Source organism: Cygnus olor, chromosome Z (assembly GCF_009769625.2).
Source record: "Cygnus olor isolate bCygOlo1 chromosome Z, bCygOlo1.pri.v2, whole genome shotgun sequence".
NCBI classification, from domain to species: domain Eukaryota; kingdom Metazoa; phylum Chordata; class Aves; order Anseriformes; family Anatidae; genus Cygnus; species Cygnus olor.
Window position 1 is genome coordinate 45,704,220 of NC_049198.1, and position 27,295 is coordinate 45,731,514.

The 27,295-nt window shown below is 38.8% G+C and overlaps 1 protein-coding gene across 8 annotated transcripts; it reads left to right on the top strand.

The window, feature by feature from the left end:
- The first annotated feature begins 284 nt into the window (after window positions 1-284).
- Window positions 285-27,078, top strand: SECISBP2 (SECIS binding protein 2). Of its 8 annotated transcripts, none has more exons than XM_040540420.1 (18): window positions 285-436; window positions 1,180-1,325; window positions 3,167-3,356; window positions 5,375-5,504; window positions 5,931-6,154; window positions 6,881-6,968; window positions 10,285-10,433; window positions 10,999-11,154; window positions 13,606-13,707; window positions 14,822-14,941; window positions 16,118-16,250; window positions 18,659-18,828; window positions 20,468-20,603; window positions 21,289-21,418; window positions 22,564-22,784; window positions 23,525-23,679; window positions 24,569-24,767; window positions 25,574-27,078. In XM_040540420.1, exons 1-18 carry the CDS (start codon window positions 395-397, stop codon window positions 25,681-25,683), a joined length of 2,601 nt encoding a protein of 866 aa, XP_040396354.1. In that variant the 5' UTR covers window positions 285-394; the 3' UTR covers window positions 25,684-27,078. The 8 variants fall into 8 exon arrangements, with proteins under 8 accessions (XP_040396354.1, XP_040396355.1, XP_040396352.1 ...); XM_040540421.1 differs by having other exon boundaries at window positions 10,288-10,433; XM_040540418.1 differs by having other exon boundaries at window positions 290-436; window positions 3,098-3,356; window positions 5,378-5,504.
- The last annotated feature ends 217 nt before the right edge of the window (window positions 27,079-27,295 follow it).

A 27,295-nucleotide genomic window follows, 5' to 3' on the forward strand; every position in this document is an offset into this window, starting at 1 on the left:
GATGCAATGAGGCTAATCGGCCCTTGCGTAGGAAGTTGTGCTGGTTCCCCCTTTGCCGGCACGCCGCCTCAACACACAGCAGACCTTCCCGAGCGCCGTGCGGTTGAGGTGTAACACGGCGCCAGGCGGCGGTGAGCGGCCCGGCGGGGGAAACAACCCGCGAGCCCTCGGTAAAGCCCCGCCGCTGGCCAGCCCCGCCCGAGCCTCGCTGCCCCCCGGCCGCGGCCTCTCGCTGCCCGCCCGGCCCCGCCCCGCGGGGTCCCGTCCCGAGGCCGGCCGCGGGCTCCGCACGTCATCGCCCCGCGCCGCTGCGCGCAGCCCCAGGCGGCCGGGGAGCGGCGCGGGGCGGAGGCGAAGGGAGCCGAACGGGCCCGGCCCTGCCCCCGCCCTCGGCATGTCGGCGGAGAGGCGGCCGGCACCGCTGCGAGGCGCCGAGGTAAGGCCGGCCGCAGCCCCGCGGCGCTCCGGGGGCCAGCAGGCCCGGGATGGCGGCGGGGCCGGGCCGGGGGGTTGCCCCCGGGGGGTGTTGCAAAGCCTCGCCTGTGCTCGTAGCTACCGGCGCTGGCGGTGACAGGCACGCGTAACTCGCTGCGAAAGTGACTTGTTGCAGCTGCTTGTTGCGTTGCAATAAACACCGCCTTATGTCGGTGTCCCGGCGTGTGTGCGCACCCAGCGCAGGTCGGCGGTGGTTCAGGGCGAGTGGGAAATCCACCCGAATAGATTGGTGTCGTACCAGAAATGGGAAGGCTTTGTAATTAAGCGTTCATTTCGCACAGGCTGCCTTAAAATACAGAGGTAAACAAAGAAAGCCGGTATGGTTACATGCGTGCGGCCTCAGACCTTGCAGTAGTGCTAGTCGGGAGTTTGAGCTTACATTGTTCATCTTCTGCTAAGCCGTCCCCTGTGCTTTCTGAAATGGACCCGTGTGACTATTTAACGATAACGCTTATGGGATTAAAGGAAATAATTTTCCAGAGCAGTCACGTTTCTCTTAGGGTTCCTTCATTTTTCTTCTCCCTCTGTTTCTTTTTGGTGAACTTTGTTGTTTTGCATGCTTTGTTAGAGCAAAGAGAGCAAACTGACGCTCTTCTGTGACAGTTAAGCTCACGGGAGTGAATGTTTTTCACTTATAATATTAATCTCAAAGTGCATGTAGCCAAAAAATGTTTTGTTTCTCAGGGCATCAAGTTATCAGCAGAGGTCAAACCATTTGTCCCAAAACATGCAGCAGTAACCATGGCATGGGCAGAACCCTCAGCAGCATGTGTCTTTCCTAAGTACTTGACTACATGCTACCCGTTTGTTCAGGAACCATCTTTGGATAAGTATGTACATTTTCTGAATCTTATTTCTTGGGGGCTTTTAGCTTTCCTGTTTTCGACACTGAGTGCTCTTGGAAAGTCAAAGCTCTGATACATTGATATTCTGCCTCTAGAAATGCTCCCCCTGTTGTCTTCAAGGTTTAGATTTGTGCATTTCTGTTGTTTGGGCATATGTCTGGTACCTCATCTCCTGTTCCCCAGGCCCCGTATTGTTAAAGAGTATTACAGAGAGTTTGTTGGTCTGTAATGACAGATCTGGCTGTCTCCTGCTCTGGAAGGAGTGGAATCCAGTCCTTGAGTGAAAGAACGGCCGTGTTATGACAGGGCTGGGGTAGAGACAGTCACGTAAAAGCAAGAGGAAGATCCTCCAAGAGGGTTTTTCCTGTTACAGAACGTTTAAATATTCCATGGATTTACTCCTGAATCTCCTCTTCACAACCTGCACATTTTAGTAAGAATTCTAGCGGTTTCTAAAAGTGTGGTTGTTTTTTTTTGTTTTCTTTTCTTTTCTTTTCTGAAGGAGGCCTGAAAACAGGCGTTCATGGTAGATTTGTAAATGCATTGTTAACCCCAGAGTTGTCTAGAAAAAGGCCCGCATTCTAGGATAGGAAATAATTGAGTATCGTAATAATCTTGTGATGCTATTGAGTTCTCTAGTTGCATCTCAGGCACTCTAAACATTGAATTAATTTTGCAGTTATTCCAAAATTACGGCCTTTTCAAGTTCAGTTAGAACCTTAGAGAACACATTAATTGTAGTCTTTCTTAGCACCTCAGCTATATTATCTTACAGGGAATCTGAGTACTTTCAGAACAATTTTATTTGTAATGTAAGTTGAACTTTGAGGAGAGTATGGCCTCATCTGTGGTATTTTTTAACATTAAAAAAAATAGGAGACAGAAGCAATATTCTCATTAATCTTTTGCCTTGTTGGGGCTGAGCCATAGTTATTATTGTAACTCAGAATTATTACTTTTTTCTCTCTGTAAGTTGTGATTGCAGGAGTTATTTTGGCTACAGTTTATCAGAATTCCAACAAGCATCTTGTTCTGATGGGGGCGTTTTTCCGGTTTTCATCATCTACCCAAGGTTGAGATGTTGGCAGCTTTATGCTGAACAGCTTTAAAATTTAGACAGAATTTTATTTTTCCCTCCCTTTTCTTTCCTATTAAACTGTCTTCATCTCAACGCAACAGCTGAAAAATGTCCTTCCTCCCTCCCTAATCAAGTTTGTACCTCAGCATGCAGTTTCTGTAGAAATTATAGAATGAAATCGGAAGGAAACTTTGAGTACATATTTGAAGGAAAAAGGCATGAATTAGACACGTGCTTTGTATTTCATACATGCCTTCTACCCCATAAGATGCTATACTCATCCTTTGTTATTATGGTATTTTAGGATAGATTTCACTGTTTAGTGCTTGTATTTTTGTAGTCAAGTGTGTAATGCATGTTGTGTAGTTATACTGTGCATTTGGTTTGTTTCACAAGAAAAAGCTGACCAAAAATAAGAACAAAGAAAGCTAGTTACCTTAAACAGAAATGAGGGCTATAAATATAAAGCATACTAGGTTTGCAACTTGGAAACAGATAACACCTGTATTTTTAAATATTTCCTAAACTGCATGTTTTATCCAAAACAAAATACGTATTTTTTAAACAACCTATAGCAGTGAGCAAATACTTAATTGCAATAACATGGAATACTTTTGTTTTGAAATATAGCTTTCTTGTTAAACAAATCCTTCAGACCAGGAATGGTATGTTTATCTAGGCACCGAGTATATGCTGAAGATTTACCCCAGGATGACTTCTCATCTTTTTCTCAATGTCCATCACATAGTGCTATGGGAGATCCTGCATTCTGTGAATACTCCAGCAGCTCTTACTCACCTGATGTTGTTTCAAATATGTATCTAGCTGGCTCACACCATCCTTGTAACAACTCAGCACACTGTAATGATTCTGGCATAGTTAGTGAATCTGCCCAGCAAAAGTATCCAATCAGACAAGAAAGTAAGAATCTTTCAAAGGTGAGCAAATACACTGTTTTTAAAAGTTATGCTCTTGTTTTAAATCAGTCTAAATGTTTTCTTCCTTTTTAAAGTGATTAATCGCTCTCTGTTCCTGTAGAAGTAATGAATGGTGGTTAAAGAGGATGTTAGTGTTAATGAGTCCGACTTCATATTTTGAAAAAGTTCATGGAATTCTACAATTCAAGCCGATACAGTTTTTCAAGCAGCATTTTTGGAACTCGAGAGGAATGTATTGTTTTTCCTAAGAAAGTAACATCTGGAGAAAAAAAAAAATCACTCATGAACCATGCTTTCCTTCATTCCTTCATTCAATATTTGGGCTTTCAGGGTAGGGAGGTGGGGCTGTTTTTAAGCCATTAGCAGCCTCCATGAACATAAATTGTAGAGAACTGATGGCTGTGATCAGCTATGTGGCCAATATGTGATCATATCGCATATATTGTTGACGCATTTCCAAGACCTGTTATAGTAGAAAACAGTCCCCCTGAGAATAGGAACGTGTTGGAGTGGAGAGGGGAGAAAGGCTCATGTTAGAAATGCTCTCTTGCAATCAAAAGTGAAACAGATGTTCAGTGAACACCTTCAGAGAATTTTGTGTGTCTGTCTGTTAGGGATAAATTTCCTGAAGCTTATTTTCAGGACAGATCTATTTTCTGACAAAGAAACAAACAAGAAAAAAAAAAAAAGGCAAGTTCCTCAAAATGCAAAAATCAGAAGAAAAAAAAATCTCATAGGTGTTACTAAACCATATACCTCTGTGGTTAGGCATTGTGTCTGTTGGATTTTCCGAGGCTGCTGTTGTTTCCAGCAGGCCTAAGTAATCTGTTCTTAGGTCCACATCCTTCTGGTGGACCTAACTGCCTAGGCAGAGACCTGGTAACTTCATCAGGTTGAAGCTGCAAGATTAGGTCCTAAAAATGCATTACATGACATAAGGTGTAAAAGCTAGAGATCTGCAATTAGCGTTTTTTAGCAGTTTAGTTTCCCTTGCTGAGGGAAAATCAAGCACTGAAGCTCTCTGGGGAGATGACTGGCTGAGTTAACATGGGTGAAGTAATGTGAAGAAACTTAGTTAAACTTTTGAGGGGAGTTCTGTGATCTTTGTAAGCCTAGGCTGAGCTGAGTACAGTTTGACAGTCTTTTTGGCACTGATCCTGTCATTTACATTTTGTGATCTTTAAGAGAGAAATTACTGATTTTTTTGTGTCTTTGCATTTATTTGATGACATCTTCTAAGGCTTTAACAATTTAGTTTTCAAGGTCAGAAAATACCTCATCCCCCTACCCAAGAAAATGGTATTGGTGCAGGATGTACTTCAAATTTAGTCCAGAATCCTCTAATCAGAAAGAGTTAAGCCATGCATCTAGGTTGATACAGCGTGGTTTGCATAGGTGCTAACCTTGTCCTTTTTCTTTGTCTGCCATACTGATTCCAGAGCCCAGCTCTGCCAAAAAAAGGTTTATTGTGACCATCACAAGGCTTCAGGATTTTGGTGTAGTGTAGGTGAATTGTTTCCTTTACTGGGAATGTATATCTGTATTTTTTCTACTTAGTGTTTTCTGCGAGTGTTTTGACTGCTGTTACGTCAGTCTTGCCTGGTTTTGGCCATAGTATGTAGTTTAGTCAAAAGCTTGGAATGCTTTTAGGATTTTAGTCCTTTTCTAGAAGAAACTCAGTCTCAGAAAATAAGACTGGACAATTTAAGACCAAATGATTTTAAGCTTTCGACAGTGCTATGATTAATTTTAATGAGATCTTAAAACACAATTGCATAGAAGCATGGAATAATCCATTTTCCATGGGCTACAAGTAGCACAGTTAAAAAGTAACAAAGTAGATAAAATTCAGTAACAAATCACTTGCTGGCTGTTCCCGGGTTTGTTGGTTATTTGTGGTTATGGTCTAGTGTTTATGATGTATTAGCTTCATTTTCAAGCTTTAGGTGCAGAGTTTGTTAACTTGGTTTTATTAAGTTCAAGTAGAATCTACTAAATAGGTCACAATTACTTTGCAGCAGAGGAGATCAAAAGAGGGTGAGAAAAAATCAGACAAGAAGAAGCATGATGGAGAGGAGTCTTCTGTCAGAATCATGAACACGACTTCATTCCAGTCTTCTGCATGCAGCAGAGATTCCGTGAAGCCAGGTATAAATGGCTTGTTTGGTTTGAAACATGTAGAATAGATGTAAAATATTTGACTGTGTTATAACCTCTAGTTTGTGATCATCTTTCTATATCTAGAGTGGTTAAGGAACAGGATTTTTTTTTTACTACGTGACTTTTTGACAACACATGGTAATGTCTTTTTGCTGATTGCACAAGCTCATGTAAATTGATATAAAAATTTCCTAAACAAGCATCAGAATTTACAGTTGCTTGTCAATTTGTTGTTGTTTATACAAGTTGGTTATAATCACTAGGGTTTGGTTGGTTTGTTTGTTTTTACTATGAGGTGTGTACAGCAATAGTTCCTGTAACAATTACAGTAGCTATGTCAACTGGTGTGCTATGGGACATACAGAGATGATCACAAGCAAGTTTTATTTTTTAAACTTTACATGCTTTATTCAGACAGGTTCAGTAAAACTGCAAGCAAGAAGTCAACTCAAACTCCAAAAATAGAGTCTCTTCCTGTACCTGCGTTTGAAACTACTATTTTGGATTTCCACAAGTCACAGAGTTTGGGAAGCAGTGAGACATTGAATGTACATCATAAAAATGGACCAGTATGTTCAGCGGAAAGTAACATTATGTGCCTTAGTCAACCACAGATGTCTCCTTTGTTGAACACAAAGGTTAGCTAATGCTTTCATGTTGCAGAACTCATAAAAATATTTATTTTTCCAAAATTCAAGAAACTATTTTTGCATTATGTTAATACCTGTTTAAGTAGCTTGCAAGTGGGAAGTTTCGTAGCTAGACGTTTTACACTTCTCTTTTACTCTTTCTCTCTGTTCCTTCGTTGTCTGGTGCTGCGAGCAGATACAGGAAAGCCAAGTACTATGACAGTTTAGATTGGTAATATTGACACATTCAGCAGTATGCTAAGCATGTTGAATCAGAGTTTTTAACAGTGGTTATAGATGACTTATTTTGAAAAAATCCAAATAGCATGAGACTTCCAGTACCTTTCAGTGGAAAACTGCTTGTGATGGAGAGAATACCTTTTTGCTGTTCCTTTTCTTCATTGCTAGTTTGAGTTTAGTGATGGACTTTGTTTTCAGTGTTCTTGGGAGATTAAGAATGAACAAGAAAATGTTTTAGAATCATTCTTCGGGTAATTTTGTAAAATGGAAGTAGTCACCTTACTTGTACAACACAGGAAAAGCATCTGCTTATATTTTATAATGCAGTGGGGTCCAAATGTTGATTCCACTAAGAATAGCAACAGAAAAAGGTGGGCTGCAAAATTCCCTACACCTTTGTTTGCATGGGTTGAGGATTTTTTAATTTTAAGTTTTAGCTCTGTTTAGGTAAGTGTTTTTGTTCATATTTGTATGACAACTGACTCCATTTTACAGGAAGATGTTTCTGTGGAAAACAAAGCCCCATCAAAAACTTTAAAAGAAACAGTAGCCGGCTTAATTCCCTCTTCATTTGATGGTAGAGGTAAGTGCTACAAACATCAATTATTTCCACATATTTGAACTGCTTGCGTTTATCAATTTGCAAAAATTAAGTATTGTCAGGATCTGCTGAACTATAAACAAGAAATTAGACAGCAAGCTCATAGAGAGGAAAAAAAAGCTTTTTCAGTTTCTTTCAGATGAGGTGACCACTTATAGCTTATTCTTGCATATAGATTTCATTAGCGGATCAAAATTGGGGTTGTCCTCATTCTATGTTGTCTCTCTGATGTTGAAGGGCTAATGTTACTGTTGTTGCCTTCTGCATTGTTTATAAGGAGAGGAAGTGATGCATATTGATTATTGGAACTCTGCTTAGTAATTTTCAAATTTTTTCAAAAATAAATGAGACTGAGATATTTGATCAGTCTTGAGAAGCAAATTCATTTTAAATAGCTGACAGTGTAGTGTCTAGTATGTACTCTTTTTTTATTCTGTGGCATATGTTATTTCTGTAAAAGCTGCTGAAGATTTGTCCAAGGATAAAGTTATTCCGGTAACTTTGAAGTCATCTGATAACATTTTTCCCCAAATGCTGCTGTCAGTTCCTATCCCCCTGAATAAAATTGATGTTTGAAATAAATGTTAGGGTTAACCTTGTGTGCCCACCAAGCTGCACTCCCCCTCCTCAACCAGCCAGAGGGCGAAAATAAGATGGAAAAGCTTGTGGATCAAGAGAATTAAAAATTCTCTTGTGGATCAAGAGGATCGAAAGACAGGGAGATTGCTTACCAGTTACCATTAGAGGCAAAACAGACTCAACTTGGAGTAGATAAATTTAATTTATTGCCAACTAAAAATAGAGTAGATGGTGAGAAACAAGGACAACCCCAAAATGACCTTCCCTGCACACCCCCCCCAACCTTATCCCAGACTCAACCTCACTCCTTCTCTCCCGAGTCTTCTACCTCCTCCCCCCAAGCAGCACAGGGGAACAGGACTTCGGTCAGTCTCCACCACTGCCTCACGGTCCCTCTCTGCCCCTGCTCCCCGTGGACGGGATGCCGTCCTTCCCGAACTGAGCCTGCGGGGGCTGCCCACAGGCAGCAGCTCTTCAAGAGCTGCTCCCACATGGCTCTGTACCACGGGGTAGAGTCCGTCAGAAAGAGACTGATGTGGCCTGTGTGCCAGCAGCCTTCTCCAATGTGGCCTCCTCCCCACAGGCTGCAGCTTCCTTCAGGGCATGTTCACCTGCTACGTTGTGGGGTCCCCCATGGCCTACAAGGTGACAACCTGTTTCATTCACCATGGTCATCTACATAGGCTGCAGGGGAACTTCTGTTCTGGTATCTGGAGCACCTCCTCCCCTCCTTCCTCAGTGACCTTGGTGTCTGCAGAGTTTTCTCAAATTTTTGTCACCGGATCTTTCACAGCTGCTGTGCAACATTTTTACCCTTCCTTTAATGTGGTACAACAATGTTGCTGTCTGTATCACTGTTGGGCTCAGGTTTGGACAGTGGTGGATCCCTTTTGTTGTCACTGGAACTAGCTGTGTACAACATGAGGGCAGCCCCTGGTCTTTTCTCACAGAGGCCATCTCTCCAGTCCCCTCACTACCAAAACCTTGCCACATAAACTCAATAAACTGTTGTATTTAATCACTCAATTATTTTTATTTTTATTTATTTATTTATTTTATTTTACTTTTGATGTGCCTTGCTATGTGTTATGAATATTTATAAAATGTGTGAGTTCTTTTCTTCCAAAACATCGATACTGCTAAATGGTAGTGGGTGAAACTCCTGTATGCTGAGGCATATAAGGAAGCCTTTTAGCTTGTGTTTATATATCTGCAAAACTGGAAAGTTTTCAGAAAGTAGAAAGTACTGATGTGGCCTTGTATGTAAAAGCTGTGTGACTCACAGTTGAATAAGTATTAAAGGAATTTTATATAGAAATATATTAGGAGTTCGTAGTTTAAAAAATATGTTAGAAAATGAGCATGGAATTATGTATTTCGTATGACAGTATAATTTCCAATTATAATTTAATTGGACTAAATGTATGCGTATAGTGCCTGACAATATGTGGAGCAGTTGTAACTCTGAAAATTTTCCTGAAGGAGTGAAATGTGTAAGGGAGCATCTGTAGTGGGTTTACGTGGCAAGGTTTTGGTAGCAGTGGGCTATAGAGGTGGCTTCTGTGAGAAGGATCTAGAAGCTGCCCCATGTTTGGTAAGGGCCCCACTGCTGACCAGAGCTGAGCCAATAAGTGATGTTGTTTTGCGCCTCTGTGAGAGCGTATTTAAGAAAGGGGAAAAAAAAATGCTGCGCCACACAGTAGTTGGGAGAGTGAGAGGAGTGAGGAACAGCCTTGCATGTGCCAAGGTCAGTGAAGAAGGAGGGGGAGAGGTGCTCCAGGTGCTGGAGCAGAAGTCCCCTGCGGCCTGTGGTGAGGACCATGGTGAAGCAGGCTGTCCCCCTGCAGCCCATAGAGTACCACGGTGGAGCAGGGCTCCACACTGCAGCCCGTGGAGGAGACCACGGTAGAGCAGGTGGATCTGCACTGATGGAGACTGCAGCCTGTGGAAGACTCCTGCTGGAGCAGATTCCGGGCTGGACCTGTAGCCCATGGAGAGGAACCCACGCAGGAGCAGGTGACCTGGCAGGAGCTGCTGCCCGTGGGGAACCCGTGCTGGAGCAGTTTGCTCCTGGGGGATGGATGGACCCCGTGGTACGGAGCCGTGTGGGAGCAGGTCTTGAAGAGCTGCTGCCTGTGGGCAGCCCCCGCAGCTCAGTTCGGGAAGGACGGCATCCTGTGGGAGGGACCCCACGGGGAGCAGGGGCAGAGAGGGTCCGTGAGGCAGTGGCGGAGAAGCAGCGCTATAGACTGACCATAACCCCCATTCCCTGTTCCCCTGCACCGCTCGGGGGGAGGAGGTGGAAGAGGGTGGATGGGGGGGAAGGTGCTTTTGGTTTCTTTCCTTTGTTTCTCATTTCTCTAGCTTGTTAGTAATAGGTAATAAATCTTACTATCTCCCTACGCTGAGTCTGTTTTGCCCGTCACGGTAGTTACTGTGCGATCTCCTCATCCTTATCTCAACCCTTGAGCCCTTTTCATCATATTTTTCTCCCCGTCCCTCTTTGAGGAGGGGGAGTGGGAGAGTGGTTGTGGTGGAGCTCAGCCGCCCACCCGAGTAAAACCACCACAGTATCTTATTTCACTCCCTCCTCAGAGAGAATATAGCTCTATGATGTATTTGCTAGTCCTTGATTAAATCACTATTGACCCTGTGTCTTCTGAATATTTGAGAAATATTTTGTGACATCTTTGGATATCACTTTTTTTTTTTTCCACAGCAGCATTTCCTGAAGCATCTACAGATGGTTCTGCTCAGCCACATCTGTCTTGGGCTATGGTACTTTCACAGCCCCCGAAGAAAACTACGTTGTCATCAGCATCTGAAGGTCTTCCCAGAGGCAAAGGAAAGCAGGATAGTCAAGTAAAGGTACTTGAGAATTATCTGCTTTAAACTAATTTCTCTTACTGTGTGGTCGTGTCTCTTGCTGTGAGACACTGCCTTTTTTCCTTAGATACTATATAATGTAAACTTCTAATGTAACTTTTAAGAAATAATATAAAGTTACATTGTCCTTATTAGATTTTTTTTTTCACTTGTGGTCAAAAAAGGAATAACTAGGTATCAGAAAAACAATGCAAATCCATCAACACAAAGTTCCAAAATAGCTGATTTGAATATGCCACTTTTAGGCTGGACTTTGTTGAAATTCCCACATTCTGAAACAGGAACAAAACATGGAAATCTTGTCCTACCGGGGTGGAAATTTCATATTGGAATCTCAGTAGTCCAGATATATTCTGATAATTATTTAATGTGCTTCAAATGAAGAGTTCTTGCAGTACCTCTGAGTTACTAAGAGATCTTGAATTTTCTAGCCTAAGCTAAGATGCATGTTATTTGTTTAAGTGAGGTCACTATTGTATTTATTTTCATAGGTGATAATGAAATAAATCAATTTCTAATAGTCATACCTCATGATTTTTGTTAACAGGCAGAAACAAAAACTGATGCTAATGGAACTGAGCCTGAAGAAGTGTCAGCAAAGAAGAAAAAAAAGAAAAAGAAGAAAAAGAAAAACAAGTCACCCACTGATGTAGAAAAAACTCAGAATGAATCTACTGCAATACAAGAACCACCAAGGATTGAGGTACAGTGAGGAGGTTTTTGTTGTGATAATTTTTTTAGTGTTATGAGTGCATATTGGAAGACCAGATGTTAGCTTTCCACACATTTAAGTTCAAACGCCATTAGTAGAGGAAATTGGGTCATGTCCATGTCAGTTAAGATTTTTGTTAGAAGTTACAGGTGGGGAGCGGTTGTGCCTTTTGACTTATCAGGGATTGAAGTAGCATAGTTGTGCAGGAAAGAGTGGAGAATCTGGATGTTAACAGGTTCCAATAAAAGGCAGATTTCCTAAATGAAAAATATTGCGCAGTAGCTGTTTCAGAAAGCAAAGTGTGCAGTGGATTGGGAGTATACTTGATACCGTAGTGTGCCACAGTATTAAAGAATGCGATATTGGTATTGTGCTTCAGCCCATCTCAAGTCTGGAAGCAATTCTTATGGAACATAGTTGTCACTATTCGTTTATATTCCTGATTGCTATTCCTGACTTATCTAAACAGAAAGAATGGCAGGAATTGTGGAAAATAGTAGGAAGGTGATGGTACTGATGAAGACAAAAAAAAGGAAAAAAGAAATCACATAGGATCATACAACAGAATGTACATATTGCACTGAAATCCATGATGTGGATGCAGCATCTGGGGTGGTAGTTGGGAACAGCTTTCAGAGCCTCCTCCTGGTTTGATAGGAAAGCTTGAGTGTGAAAAATGCATGAGATGCTTGTATGATATTCTTGAAATAGAAAAACATAAAAGAATCGTGCACATGGAACTTCTGGGGACCTTGAGAACTTAAGAAGGTTCTGTATTTGCAGCTGCTCACTGGAGGAATGTATTGGAATGCTTACTAGATTTCGTAAAAGTCACTAATTAATAGAAACTCCTAATATGCGTAAATTAGTGCATGTGGGGAAAAGTAATCCTGTTTTTATGTCCACAATGAATGTCTCTGAACCAGGTATTTTCCTTGAGGGAAGAAATTATTAGTAACAGCATCAAATCAGGCCAGTGCTAGTAGTACTGGTCAAACATGCAAACAGTGTTATGAATTATTCATAGAAAAATAGGGAAGAAAATGGAAAACATTATGACAACATATAAATCCAGGACAGATCTGATCTAAATAGAATGTGGGTACTAGTTTGTGTGCCCCTTACTCCTTAAAAAAAAATACACATACCTGAACTAAAAAAAGATAGAGGGAGGGCTCTGACAATAATCAAAGGTATCAAACTGTTCCTGTGGGAGGCGAGACTGAATAAACTAAGATTTCTCGGTCTATAAAATCGATGTCTTAGAAGGAATCAAAAGAGACAAGAGAATAAAAAGGAGATTATTTACTTCATTTCATTATTTTGTTTTTATGTCCTCTGCTTTTTCTATGTAATGAGTTAAGAACAAATATAAGGAGGTATTACGCCACTCTGAGTGCTAGATTTTAACTATTCCCTTTACTACAGGGTGTTGCAAATGCCAGAAGTTTATGTAAATTCAGTAAGTGATCGGACAGACTGAAATAAATATTTTTTCTACTGAGGGCTATTGAAATCCAAAGGTACTAACTCTGGTTGAAGAAATCCTTAAGATGGAAAAGTGCGTTCACGAAACATTTTCCCTTTCTTCCAGTCTTCTTTTGACCTACTTACAACCATCTTCTAAAATAATTTATTGAGTTAGGTGTGTCTGCACAGACTGAGCTTGCCTGTTATTAAACATGCTAACTTGGACTGTTTATACGAAGTCTTCCGGGCTCCAGAAGAAGTGTTGGTATGTTCAGCAGTATTGTCACAGCTGAAAAGGCCTCTTAGAAAGTGAGAGGAGAAGCAATTGAATTAAAACCAGGCTGGTGGTTTCGGGTCATTCTGATTGAAGCTCTCCTGGGTATAAAGTGACCAGTGTAGAGCGAGCTCCACCCTGTCTGTACCAGTGACTTAATTAATCCAGAATCTGGATCCTTTGCTATTAAAACTTGCTAAGTGTATAAGGCTACATAATCACTTGACTGATTTATCTGTTTATTTCCGTACTGTAGTCAAGAGTTATTACCCCTTTGCCTGCCCTTTTGTTCTTCACCACTAACATGTTTAAGGCAGAGTTGCACAGCTGGAGACTGTACTGGAAGAAGAGGGGAGTTGTTTGCAAGGCCGTTAAATGATCTGAAAACCACTCCTTTAGGAGCCATTTAAGTCTAAGTATTTGTATCAGCTGACAGCAATAACAAGCTGCTGTTGGAAGCATTTCTTTCCTAAGCTCTTTCAGCCCTGAATTAACTACTACTGCCTAGTTGATTTAACCATTGTAGTGCTGATTATAGTTGGTGGCGCTACCCTCAGCTTCTGAATTTTTGTACAGTGAAATTATGGTAAGTGAGTGATAAGCAGGGAGAAAACCATTTGAACATAGGAAAACTCAGTTTTGAGAATATGGACTTGATGGTTCATACAAAAGCATCATTTTCTGTTTAATTTATTTAGGATGCTGAGGAGTTTCCTGATCTGGCAGCTGCTTCTGATAGGAGAAACAAATCAGGATCTCAGAAACCACCATTTATTCCTGCTGTCACAAAGCAAGCTGAAGTAAGTAATCTTATAACTTTACCTGAATTCTAAGAAAATAAGCATGAAAAGACTGCAGATTTTAGTTGGATGAAGGTGGAATTCTCTTGACTAAATGTGAATGCCTACAATGTAGCTCTCTACCCATGGCGTTCCCCATAGGTTCTCTGTAAAGTCAATGTATTCAGTAGATTGAGGATTTTCCTACATATAATGTTAAGGTTTAATTTTGCGTTTCATAAAAGGACAAAAATAATAGGAAGACTCATTTTCTGGCTTTGCTGTTTGTGCGTACAATCAAATTTCACTGGCATCTGAATTGTGTAACACTGTTGTCAAACTGTGCAAGGGTAAGTACTTCAGTCTGACATCGGTCATAAATCCAAGCTACTTAATTTTCCATAAGTGAAATGAATTAAGGATTCATTTGGAAATTTATTAAGGATTGATATGGAAATTTATTCAATATGGGAATGAATCCCAAACATAAATCACAAGGATTGGAAATATGATTGCTCTTGCAGAGCAAATAAATAATAAAGGTAAAAATCTGTGTTCCTTTTTCTTTGAAGCCAGTTTTGTTGGTAGAAATTTTTGTCCTTGTTTTGTGTCACTGAGAATACTAGTGGTATTAACAAAACACTTTTTTTTTTTTTTTTTTTTTTTTGCTTTTTACTGCTCAAGGCAGTAAAAGGCATGGTGATTGCTCAAACCAGGTTTGCGATAAAGAAAGCAGTTTGCAGACCTGCAGTGAAAATGAGAGAAGCCTTTGACTTTTGTAAGCTTAAGTGGAATATCACCTCTCAAAACATGCATAGGTTGTAGAGGCATTATCATAAAGTAGCTTATATTCCTTCATAACAAGTATTTGACGAGGAAGCTGCTTTGCTGTTTTTAATTCCAAATATGAAAAAAGTAAGTAAATATGAGTCTGATGTAATAGGGCAGCAAATAAGTGATTTCACTGTTACAAGAATTTCATTGCTACTTAAGATGTAGATCATAGTTTTAAACCCCATTTACTGTAGATAGGATGACTGGCATACACCAAATGAATTTAATACCATTTTCACTCTACCCTTTTTGTGTCTTTTAATACTTTCTCTTCCTTGTTACCTTTTGTCTCTAAATAAAGATCCATTACCCCAAAGAGCCTTGGGATAGTCGCTCTCCCACACTGGATGGGACTCCTAAAGTAGATGTATTGTCAGGGAAGCAGGCTTCATCTTTACCATTAGAAAGGAAGAAAATGCAGGTAAATTAATTTATATTTGAAAATAAGTTGTCAATTCAAAATTACAAAGGAAACTAACATATTTAACTGTAAGACTAAATCCAAGCTCTTCCATGATTGTATTCATAGTTCCTCATTCATACTTCAAGGTAAGTGACAAGGTCCTCTTGACTTAAAACACTCAGGTGTAGTAATTGCTACCCTCCTGGTTTGTGTTACAATTTTTAGGGGAAAATACTAGCTTTTTAATGTATACAAGTTTCAGGTATTGCAATTTTTCTTTCTCCTCTCTTACTTGATCATGACATAAATCCAACCCTCACTGATTGTCTTAAGAAGCTGAGAACCTCTTGAAAATGGTTTGGCCAGATTAAGACATGGAGATCCACTTAGCCTGGGTCAAGAAGGAGAAAAACACCACAACAGTGAGGTCAATAAGTAGTTCCATGTTGGCTTGTAGGTTCTGGCATAGCTCTGATGAAAGGTAAGTTCTTGCACTCAGCAAGAGGAGATCATATTATCTCCTGTTTTAACACAGTTAAGGAATATAACTGATCTTCCAAAGTAAGTACAAAGTCTGTGAGTTATTTTCTTATCATGTTCTGCAGTCACAGTTTGCCCTTTCTTTGTCTTTACTAGTCTATTCATGTGTAATCTTTTTATATTCTGAATCATTACATGCGGTGGCAAATATGGGACACCACTTTCAACTTCTCTTCAAAGCAGACAGAAAGATTAGTGCTTATAAGGCAATGGTGCTTAAAGGAAGAGATGGTGACCTCTTTTTTAAAAAAGCATTGAAGATAGTGATGTATGTGTATTGCAATCACATGCCCTAGAAAATTCGCTGTACTTTTAACAAAACTTTCAATTCTGGTAAGCCTTTTTTCTTTTTCAAAAATAGGTGGCAATTTGACCAAAGTGTGATCCTGACATGAAACACCTGCTTTAATAAAGACTTGATTATTCTATGCTTTATTTCAGTAACTATTAAAAAGTAACAACACAGTATTTGAACTGTTTTTGACTTTTTATGTTTCACGTTAAAGTTCATACGAGTTTAAAGAGCAAAATAGTTTGATTAAATCAAGTTAAAAAGTAAAAGTGTACTGTGAATTAAGTTTTTAAGAATATATTATTCAACAGTCTCTGCATTCAGAAATGGAAAACAGTTTAACCTATTCTTCATTTGCTCAGGAAACATCCAAGAACAGTGGTAAGAAGAGTCAAATTCCTGTGCAACTGGATTTAGGTGGCATGCTGGCGGTCTTGGAGCAGAAACAGCAGACAGAGAAGTCAAAACAATCTTCTAAGCCTGTGGTGTTTTCAGGTACTGGTTATGATTAAATTTACTTACTTTCAACTTGAGTTGTGTTTCAGTATTCAAACTTAAAATGCAGCCTGATTCTGATATATAATCATATGTGAATATTCAGGCAGCAGCATCGTTCACAAGATGCAAGAGAAAATCATCTTGTGTTTTGTATGTATTTGTTGTTGTTTTTTAATTCATTCGTTTATTTTAAAAAAGACATGAAAGCCTGAAATTTTTAGAGGAAGACTTGGGGCAAGAAAAATATTCAAGACACTGAACTTTAAAAAAAAAATAATAATAAAATAAAAATAAATCATATAACTATGAAAGGTGATTAATATTTTCCTCAAAACTAAATTTCAATGTTTTTGGAAGTTTTTGCTTTGTCTTAAGTAAGTGTGTTACTGTTGTGCTTTTAGCTTACAGGAAGGGGTTACACAATAACAAAGGCCATATTAAACTCTTCTGATGCTAAAAACCCTAGAGCTGTTACCTTATGCAAAAAAACTGCTTTGTAAACACAGGGGTTATATGAGAGTCACTCAGCCCAATCCAAAGGATGAGTTCTGCTGTTCCTGAGAATTGTGCAATAGTGGCTTTTAACAAAATGCTAGATTTTGGTGATAGAATCCTTCAAACCTTGTTGATGCATACCAAGGAAACAGATAGACCAGTGCCTTTTCTGTTGTAGGTCAAAATTTAGTCCTAGCTGTGTTAGTGCTGTACATTTTGCAAAAAGAAACATGGTGTTTGCTGGAACTTAAGGATGATAAATGTTCTCTCATGATTTTGGTACTGTGGAAAAAGCTAATTGAAGGAGCGTTCATCTCACAAAGTTTAGTGTGGTATCTGTATAAGCTTTTCAAAAAAGCTCAAAGTACTAGTCTTCAATGAGGCTTTGTCGAGAGATCTTGTACGATGTTTTTTTTAATTCTGCAGTTGATTTTTATTTTCCCCCATTTGAATCAGCCGGTGCTGTAGAGGGGCTAACAACCAGTTTTACATAATTATATAATACACAGATGTATAATACATAATTATATAATACACGGATTGAAAAGTAGGTGGTGGGTCATGAATTTATGGGTCACAGTACTTCCTTTCTAGTAACAGATTACCTGCACAAGACAAATTTTTGTATCGTGTTGATACCCTCAAAGTGTAAGGCAGATGTTACCTCACTTTTCTATTTTTATTTTAGTGTTATTCAGTGCAATTAAATCAGTGCATATCGAAATGCAACATTAGTTTGTAAAATAGCATTGTGCTGACCTCTGTAGCTGGAAACAAAGCACAGTGAGCAAGAAAGGCAAGGAATGCAACTGCAGCTGAAATTATTTCATTCCACTTACTACTTCATTTGGTGAATAATGTATAGGTGGAAAAGCATAGTAAAGCAGTATCTAATTGAATTTAAATTAAATTCTGGAAATGCATCAGTCATTCAAAATGACAAACTGTTGAAGTCGTCAGTTTCAGCAGCATAAGAGCTCTGAGGTGCCTGCAGGACGTATGTATTGCTTCAAATCCAGTTTTAATTCTTGATGACGCCTATGCTACCATACTGCACCGCGTTCTTGGCAGTGTTCTGAGTTTGCCTTTGTTGCACAGTGCCTAAAGAGAAAAGTAGTGGTGTAAGAGATTTGTGAAGTAAGTGGCTTATGCTAATTGTGCTGTATGTGATATTGGAGGATCAGCACATAAAGACTTTGTAAGCAGTAAATGAAGATGGCTTATGACAAATTGCCAGAAGCTTTGTGTAATTTTTAGTGAGAAGAGGTTGCCTCAGGTGCAGAGGTGTCAAGCTCATTCCACTGTCACTTATGTCATCCTGTTCATTTACTTGGTAACGTAACCTGGTTTATATTGCAGGTAGTGGAAGTTACAAGATACAGTAATTCTTAGTGACCCTGGGTTGAAAATGGAGAGTATTTGTTAGGGTATGGTTTGGCAGTTCCAAGTTCAGTCACTCGGCCAGTCATTTAAAGCCTCTGTGCCCTAAGCCCTCTGAAAAGTGCAGGTAAAGTGGGCATCTTCAGAGAGATGTTTTGATTGAACAAAAGAGACTTAGCAGTAGTTTTACAGTGAAACACGGAGATTTCTGAAGGTTTACTAAGCTGAGGTGGCTTGGTGTTAAAGGCAGCATGGAGTGCAGTGATCTGCCAAATTCTACTTCTGAGACAGAGTTTGTGATTCTGGTGGTATGATAATAGTAGAGGAAATGTCATTAACTTGGGAGGGGTCTAAAAATATCTTTATTAAAGAGCACCGTTTAATGACACCGAATTGCCTATAAACATTCTTAGAAGCAACACAAATTTAATATGCTCATACTAGTCCTATTCCAGCCATTAATCTTGCATTGGATTCTGCTTTAGGTATTTTGTGCTAGTTGTCTGATACAGACTTCTTTTTTATCTCAGTTGGTGGTGCCATACCATTGCTTTCTAAAGAACCTGCTACAGCCACAAAAAGTCACCGGTTAAATCAAGGAAAGATGCCTCATAACCCTTTGGATTCCAGCGCTCCTTTGGTAAAGAAAGGGAAGCAGAGAGAAGTCCCTAAAGCAAAGAGACCAACACCTCTTAAAAAGGTGCTGATATTTTTAACGTTTATAGAATCATAGTACATTATAGGCTAACATAATTTTAGTATTACTCTGAGTCTGTTAAAATTCCTGTTACAGAGATAGGCATCTCAGCTTCTGCTTGCCAAAATTCAGTTTTGCCTTTCCTTGGTTTAAGTAGAAAAGGGGAGGAAGAAGAGAAGTCTTACCAAACAGCATATAACATTTCCCCAAAAAATATATTTCCTCACTTACATGACTTTATAGCTGAAGATAGCTGTCACTACAAAAGTGTGTGCAAATGACTGGAACAGGGGGACATCCAAAGAAACCTTGTTTGGTTTGGACAAAATACGCTTATCTTCAGGAGTGGGGATAATGAACATGCAAAGTTAGTGTTTAATGTATCTGGGTTCTTCCAAGCGAGAATTTCTGCTGACTCTCCAGCAACTAGTGTTAGATCAGCCTGGGGGTTTCAGTTCTCTTCCCTCTTTGCCCATTCATGTTGTTTCTTGTCATGCCTCCTATACAGAGTATTTTTGTAATACCACTGGTTTCATTTCTGGCACTTTCCTTTCCCCAGATGTAATACTTCATCACTGGGTTACATCTTGGTCTAGAAAAGTTCTTATGGAGTTAGTGAAGGTAGTTTACTAGTCGTTCCGTGCTGACTGTTTGAATTCGAAAACTGTGCACTATAAAACCATAACAAACTCTTGGGGGGGAGGAGAGGGGAGGGACAGTAATTACTGTTGAGTCTTTTGGCTGTTCTATTTTCATGCCATCTATTTTCCAAAGTGGGTCTGAGAAGACAAAGATCTGCTTCGTCTACATAGTATCGGTGTTCTGAGTATGGTAGGGATTATCTTTGTTCTTCTTTCTTCTTTGACAAACACAAATGGAGAAATTTACTTTGGCAATTAGGTTCCATGGTGTAGTTCATTACAAAGTTTGGCCAGACTAGCTGATCTAGGCAGCCATGTGTGTAATAACCACTTCTTAGCCAGCTACAAAGGCAGAGAAGGAAGATCGGTTTCAAGAAACTGATTAGTGATTTCACCTATAGCAGCATATTTGGATTGAGCATGTCTTACTTCCCTTCCTTCTTCAGTGTACCATACAGATACTGATCTGTAGTTTGGTTTTTTGTTTTTTTGTTTGTTTGTTTTCCAACCTGCAAGTTCAGAAACAGCAAGCAGTGCAATAGAGACTGACTTGGGATTCTTAACAGGGGAACAAATGAAGAAGGTAGATTGGTAGATTCTTGGTTAAGCAAATTGCAATGTGCATGATACAGGGTGGGTGGGTGAGAAAGAGAGAGAGTTTGAGTGCTTAGCTGAAGTGCTACAAATTGACAGTTTGAAGAAGAAAGGTAAAGAGGGAGGCATTTTTCATTTGCCAGTGAGGCAGCTCACTAGAAATGGCTTTCTCCACCCAGCTGCTGGTAGTCTAGGAAAAAAAGATCCTTTTTAATGTAGATTTAAGGAATATCTTTTCTTCTCTATAATATTATTTTGAAGAACTGCAGAATTTATATGTAAATTTAAAAATACATGTAAGCCTTGAATTATAGCACCAAAGTTCTTTGATTGATCCGTATGTAAACACTTGGTAAGAGAAACTGCTTTTTTATCTGTGATACTGATTTTTAATTTCTATGTTTTAGATTATTCTGAAAGAAAGAGAGCAGCGAAAACAGCAACACCTGCTAGAACAAACAGCAATACCAAAAGATGGAGATAATTGTCTGTCTGCAGAAAATACTACTGAAGGAGAAACACTTCCACAGGATAGTCAAGCAGGTATCTTTCAAGCTATAACATAGTATGTACGTTGAGATTTGAGAGTGAGCACACTTAGTACTTTCAAAAATTGTACCAAATACTGCCAAATGAAAATGTAACTTCAAAATTTTCAAAGATTCAACACTGGCTTATCTAGAGTTTAAAGTATGCCAAAGTTGATGCTCACTGTAGCTGAGTAATTGGGATTCTGATTACTATTTCACACTTTTATGCCTGTTGGATTTATTATATGTCATAATGAGGCTCCCCGCATCTCCATGGCAGTATGTTTTAAAAAGAGGAACAATAACCAGTGGTGACAGGGGAGGGTTCACGTTGGGAAACTGGAGAAGGTTCTTCACTGAGCGGGTGTTCGGGCACTGGAACAGGCTCTCCAGGGAAGTGATCCCGGCACAAAGCCTGCTGGAGTTAAGCGTTTGGACCATGCTCTCAGAAATACAGTCTGTTTTTTGCATGATCCCGTGTGGAGCCAGGAGTTGAACTTCATTATCCTTGTGGGACCCTTCCAACTCTAAGATTCTATGAATTTAAAAAAAACAAACAAACAAAAAAAACCCACTTGTTCACATACTACTGTTGTAATACTGAAATAACTCTTCAAGAGGTAGGTACTTCACGTTAGTCTCTTCACAGTAGCTTTGTCGTCTGTCTTTTCATTGAAACATCTTTATTTATCTGATAGCTGTTCCTGTAATGCAAGTTGCTGAAGGGTTTCTGGAGAGCACAGGGATCAAAGAGTCTACAGAAAGCTCTATGGCTTCAAAGCAGCTAACTTCTAATCTTCCAAAAATCCACAGTAGGAGATTTAGAGAGTAAGTACTGATTGTACTGATACCTGTTTTCCAACAGTACCACCAATGTGGCAATTTTCTAACAAGGTACTTTAACTGCATTCTGTGCAACACTAATTAGCGTTTAGTCTAAGATTCTAGATTTCTTTTTCTATAAGCTGGTGCACAAGTGAAAAAGTGAAATCCAGAGACATAGTTTGTACATCGTTGTAGTTGTCACTTCAGAATAAATTATCCTTGCAGGAAAAAAAAGGTGAAGAATTCATGAGAGACTCAGGAAGGAAAAGTAGCTGAGTATAAGTACCTTGCATTAAACAAATGGAGTACCAGCTTAATACTCAACAATAAGAGTAGGACACCTCACTTATTTTTAGTGTGTAGTTTGGTTTTCTTCTGATGGGAAAAATGGCAAGTATGTAAAAAATATTTACTTAAGATTTTTTTTCAGTGGCTAAGAACTTAAAGAAAGGTTTGATAGCACAGCTAGATACCACAGGTAACAAACCAAAGTAAAACATACATATATATAAATTTATACCATAAACCTATATATATATTTATACCAATAAATATGTCTTTATGTAATATTTTCTATTCAAGCATTTTTCTGAGGATCTTTATTTTGACCTATCTAAATCGAAGTTCAACAATGAGAGTAAATAATTCTAATTTATTTCTTTAAATACATGGCTACTTATGATAAAGATGGAAATCTGAATCAAATTCCTCCTCCCCAGAACATTAGGAATATGTTCTTTTTGTCTTTTGTCCTATTTCACTTAACTTCAGTATCAGACCACAGCTTTGTGGTTTTCATAATGAAAGGGTAAAAACGGATGTACTTCATCTTTCTAATATTTCCTGGGAAAGATGAGGGTTCTGAATTATTTTTTTCCCATTTTTTACACAAGTAGCCCTTCAGTAAGGAAGGGTCTCAAGGAAAAAAAATCTAAGGATGTCAACAGAAAGATGGCAAGTGGCAAATTCACATACCATTATGAGAAGAGAGTCCAAGGTAAATCCTGGCTCTTGAAGAGTTACAATTATCTTAAGTAAATATTTGTCTTCTTGTATGTCATAAGTGTGTCTGGAGTGGGAATAGAAAATGGACAAAGACATATTTGTAATTTCAGAGTTGTTAACATTTAATTTATTATTTCTTCCAGTTATTGCAGCCAGGTACTTAGCAAAGAAGTTGACAGTTGTGTGACAGATCTCTTAAAAGAACTGGTTCGTTTCCAAGATCGTTTGTATCAGAAAGACCCAGTAAAGGCTAAGATAAAGCGCAGGCTTGTTATGGGGCTTAGAGAAGTTTTGAAACATCTGAGGCTGAAAAAACTGAAGTGTGTCATCATCTCTCCTAACTGCGAAAAGATTCAGTCAAAGGGTAAATAAGTTAAAAAAAAAATAATAAAGTTTGTTTAATAAAAGAAATGTAAAAAAGTGGACTCATATACTTATGATGATGATTATTATTATTTTTATTGGCAGAACCTATCTGAGTAGCCTTTGAAATCCAATCATATAAAGAGGCCTTCCTTTTTCAGATTGTTTACTTTTGTGCATCTGAAGTGTGAACTAAGTCAAGAATATCTGGGGTGGGGAAAGTTACTTGAAACTGGCATCTGTTTACTTAATGATTTGCATTGCAGTTGCACAAAAGATTGCACTGGCACAGCTGAGAAGAGAAAAAGGTTACTGATATCAGTTGTGTCAACCCTCCTGTTATCAGTATTTTTAGGCTACAGATTGACAATAAGTTGTCAGTGATGCTTTGTTTAAAAATTGCTTTACTAATTATTGTCATTAATTTCTACTAACTTTTAAATATTTTTGTAGCAGTCAGATCTTTTTATAGTTGATTTGTTTCTGTAGTAAATCCTATTGTTCCTTACATACAAAAAAAAAGAATAGTAGCAGACTAAGGATACTGCTAATTAACAAAAAAGTGTCAAATTCTCCTTTAAAAAATGGAGATCTAACAATGTTATTGAGATCCATGTATTTGTTCTTGTAAACTCTTGTCATTTCTAAATGTTCCCATAATCCTGTAGTATTCATCATCTTTTAACACTGTCTTCTAGCTTGAATAGTGTTGTTCATTGTTAACTCTATTATCTGCTCCAGGTGGGTTGGATGAGACACTACATAACATTATCGACTGTGCCTGTGAGCAGAATATCCCATTTGTTTTTGCCCTTAATCGCAAGGCCCTAGGCCGTTGTGTGAACAAAGCAGTGCCTGTGAGTGTGGTGGGAATTTTTAGCTATGATGGGGCTCAGGTGAGTTGAGAGATCAAGTTTTATGCTTTTGTTTAGCTTTACTTTTTACGTGCAGGGGGAAAAAAAAAGTTCCTTCTTTAAGGTTTTGCTTGTTTTGCTTTTGCATACCTACATTCTTTATTCTAGGTAAGTGGCTTATATGAAAAATTAATTATAAATGTACAGCCACTCAGTAGTGTTCAAAAAGTGATTTCACAATCTTTTCCTGACATTGTCTCCACCTAGATGTCTTTCCAACTTGTCTGTTTCAGGAGAGTTAAGTTTCTGTAAAAGCTTGGTTTGTTTTTCTGGTTTTATAAACACTTAAGTGGTGGAGTTGCATCATTTACAATATGCCCTGTTCCTGGAAGTGTTGAAGGCCAGGCTGGATGGGACTTTGAGCAACCTGGTCTGGTGGGAGCTATCCCTGCCCATGGCAGGGGGGTTGGAAGTGGGTGATCTTTAAGGTCCCTTCCAACCCAAACAGACAATGGATGCTTACAAAAATATTCTTAAAAATAGGGAAAAAGCTAAGGCCAAAGGTGGAAGGTATTAAAGATCACCACCACCTGGTTAGCTGAACAGACGTTTCAATGAATCTTCAGGATAACAATCTTGCCTTGAAAATGGATGTAGCGTGTAGAAGACTGTTTCAAACTTTGCAGTGTTTACTTGTGTGGACAAACCTACATTAGTTGGTTTTGAAAAAAATTTCATTCATGATTTTGGAGCAAAGTATTGCTATGCACATTTTAGTTTCCGTTCTTACTGACTAAAAATACACATTGGGTTTCAACTTTATATATAAATATGCATACGTTCCAAATAAGGGATATTCATTCAGATTTTCATAGAGATGTTAAAACATGCTGTCTCATGTAAGTAATACTAGTATTTTATATTTATATAGGACCATTTTCATAGAATGGTTCAGCTGACAACAGAGGCCAGGAAGGCCTACAAAGATATGATAGCTGCTTTGGAGGAAGAAGCTGAAGGAAGACTAAGAGAAACTCAACTTAGCATCATAACCACTGAACATGAAAATAGTTACTTATCAGACACTGGTAGAACGGATTCCAGGGACTCTGAGGACGTACCAAATTATAGTGAGTATTTAGGGACTTACTTTGATTTAGTTTTCTCTTCATTCCACTTCACCATTTTCACTGGAAAAATGACACCTGGCATGTTAGTGGTTAGTAAGGGGGGAGATGTGCTTTTCTGTGACTTTTGTTTTCCTGATTCTGTGAAACTGAGGTCAGCTCCGGCTGAGAAACTCTTAGACAAAATCCCTCTGAAATCCCCTGATGGCAGGTGAAACACGTTGCTTTATCCAAGGAGGTTTTAATGGAGTTGTTATTTCCATTTGTTAGAAAATCCTACAAATGTGTTTTACCACCAATACCCCTCCCCCCAGGTGTATATACTCTGTACTTAGGGTGGACTTAAGTTCTGTATTGAAGCTTGTTTGAGATACATCTTCCTGTCCAAAATTGTTCATGTTTTGCTAAGGCCTTGCACTTCTAGAAACACATTCTTCCAGCTCTGTTAATGCATTCAGCACCCAACAGTAGTTGGTATAGATACTAGGCAACTTTAAAACTTCTTTGGAAGTTTTGAAAACTTAGGAGTTTTTGAAAGTTGGATACACCTTCAGAGTTGAGCCTTGCTTGAGTATGAGGCTGGATCAAGGACCTCAGTGCATTCCTGCATATTTAAAATATTGTTTCATTGGTCGTCTGATGTTTCATGATAGATGTGCCAACTTATCTCAGCATTTACTTTGAGGAGGAGGAGGAAGTTGAAAATCAATGACTTTACATTTTAGGTTTTGCCTCAAGTGTTATAAAATAACTTAGGGGATTTTGATTTGTTTTTCTTTGTGTGTTTCTTTTATTCTAATATTCTCTAGTTAAAATCTGGAGGAGAAAGCTTGAAGAAGAGTATAACCCCTATGCGCTGGAACTGGAAAAGAGTGCAACTGCTGATGTGGCGGTACTGAATTCAGAAGAGCATCACTAAATGTAGATCCGATTCTGTTAGGTGTTTTAAGGTTTTTCATTTTTCTATAGATCTGTAAATACTTTATCTAAAATTAAATATCCATCTATGAAAATGGCATAGCAAGATAAAATAATTTAAAAAAATTATTATCTGAAGTCAGCTAAGTAAACTGTTCTGAATCCCCTTAAGCAAAATGCACACTGGAGTACATGAGGCACTGCCTAATTCTTTTAAAGTTCTGTGTACTTGGCTGATTACTATAGCAGATGATAATAGCAAACAAATTGTCTTGACACAGAACAACTTGAACTGGCTTTGCATACTAGTAATGGTTTTATGGACTTTTGATTTGTAAACAGTGCAATATACCAAAAGAATTTGTTAGCAAGATGGTTTGCTTTGGGGAGAGATTCCACAAGATGGATGTTTGGAGCTTAGGGGATTTGGATTTATGATGATGTTGTTTTTGTTATGCTTTCTAAAGCTACTCAGGTGGGCAGGCTGGCATAATTGACACTCTCTACCAGTCAGCAAGAAGTGAATTCTGGGCAGGCACAGCTAGTTAGAACCTAATTAAGGAAGGCCATAATGATGAAGATTCCCAGTTAGTTCTTCCCCTGTGATAATGTATTGTTCTGGGATCATACTGCAGGTGTAAAGAAGAGAATATGAACTATAGAGGAAATTCATGAAGTGAAAAGGCTCTTTTTGGGAATGTTCTAAAGTTGATAAAGGGAACAGTGCTGATGCTTCTGTTCTCTGATGTTACTGAGATCAGTTCACTACAGGTCCTGCTTTGAAGTTAAAGGATACTGGAGGACACAGAGTGGGCCAGCCTGCTGTCCTATCTATCTGTACCTTTTCCATGCCGGCAGACTCCTCATTCCTTCATTTCAGGGTTGTGTCGGTGTATATATGCAAGAGTTTTTTAATCAGTCTCTGTTTGTATCTAAGGTAGGGAAAATTTTTATCTTATATTTGAAATAAATTTAAAAACTAAATGTGCTCATAATGGTGTGGTGGAGCACCTTAGTGGGAATGTCCTGTATAAACACCTCTGCAGCTTACAGACATAAGAGGACAAGCCTAAAAGAAGTCATTGGAGGATGCAGATGTGACTGGTCAGCTGTTCTGAAAAAAATATATAGATGCCATGTGCTGCAGGTGTGCTGCAGGTAGCATCTTTGAAGTGCATTAATAAATACTTCACCACATTTAACTGTTGTAGTGCAGTACTTTGAAAAGTAGCTGCCTCTTTAAGTTAGATGTGATACAAAAATCTTTCTTTAAATGATTTCAGAATTCAAACACTTTTGTAGAATGTAAGATGTATAAAATCTATTAGAATATATTGTTTCAATAAACTATGGTGGAGACCTTCTTAATGATTTAAATAAACTCTTCTGATGGGTACTTAATGGATACCTGAATTGTTAGTTGTGAGCAAAAACATTGGTAAAGGAAGTAAACCAGACTTAGGCTGAAATGCACAGTTGGTTACTGGTTATGATGATCATCTCCTAATTTATTCTAATCTTAAATAGAATTTGATCCCAGTGATGAAAGATGGTTTTGCGCAGCAGCTGTTCTTGACCCGGAGGTAGGTTGTGATTTGTTAGCATTCGTGTCA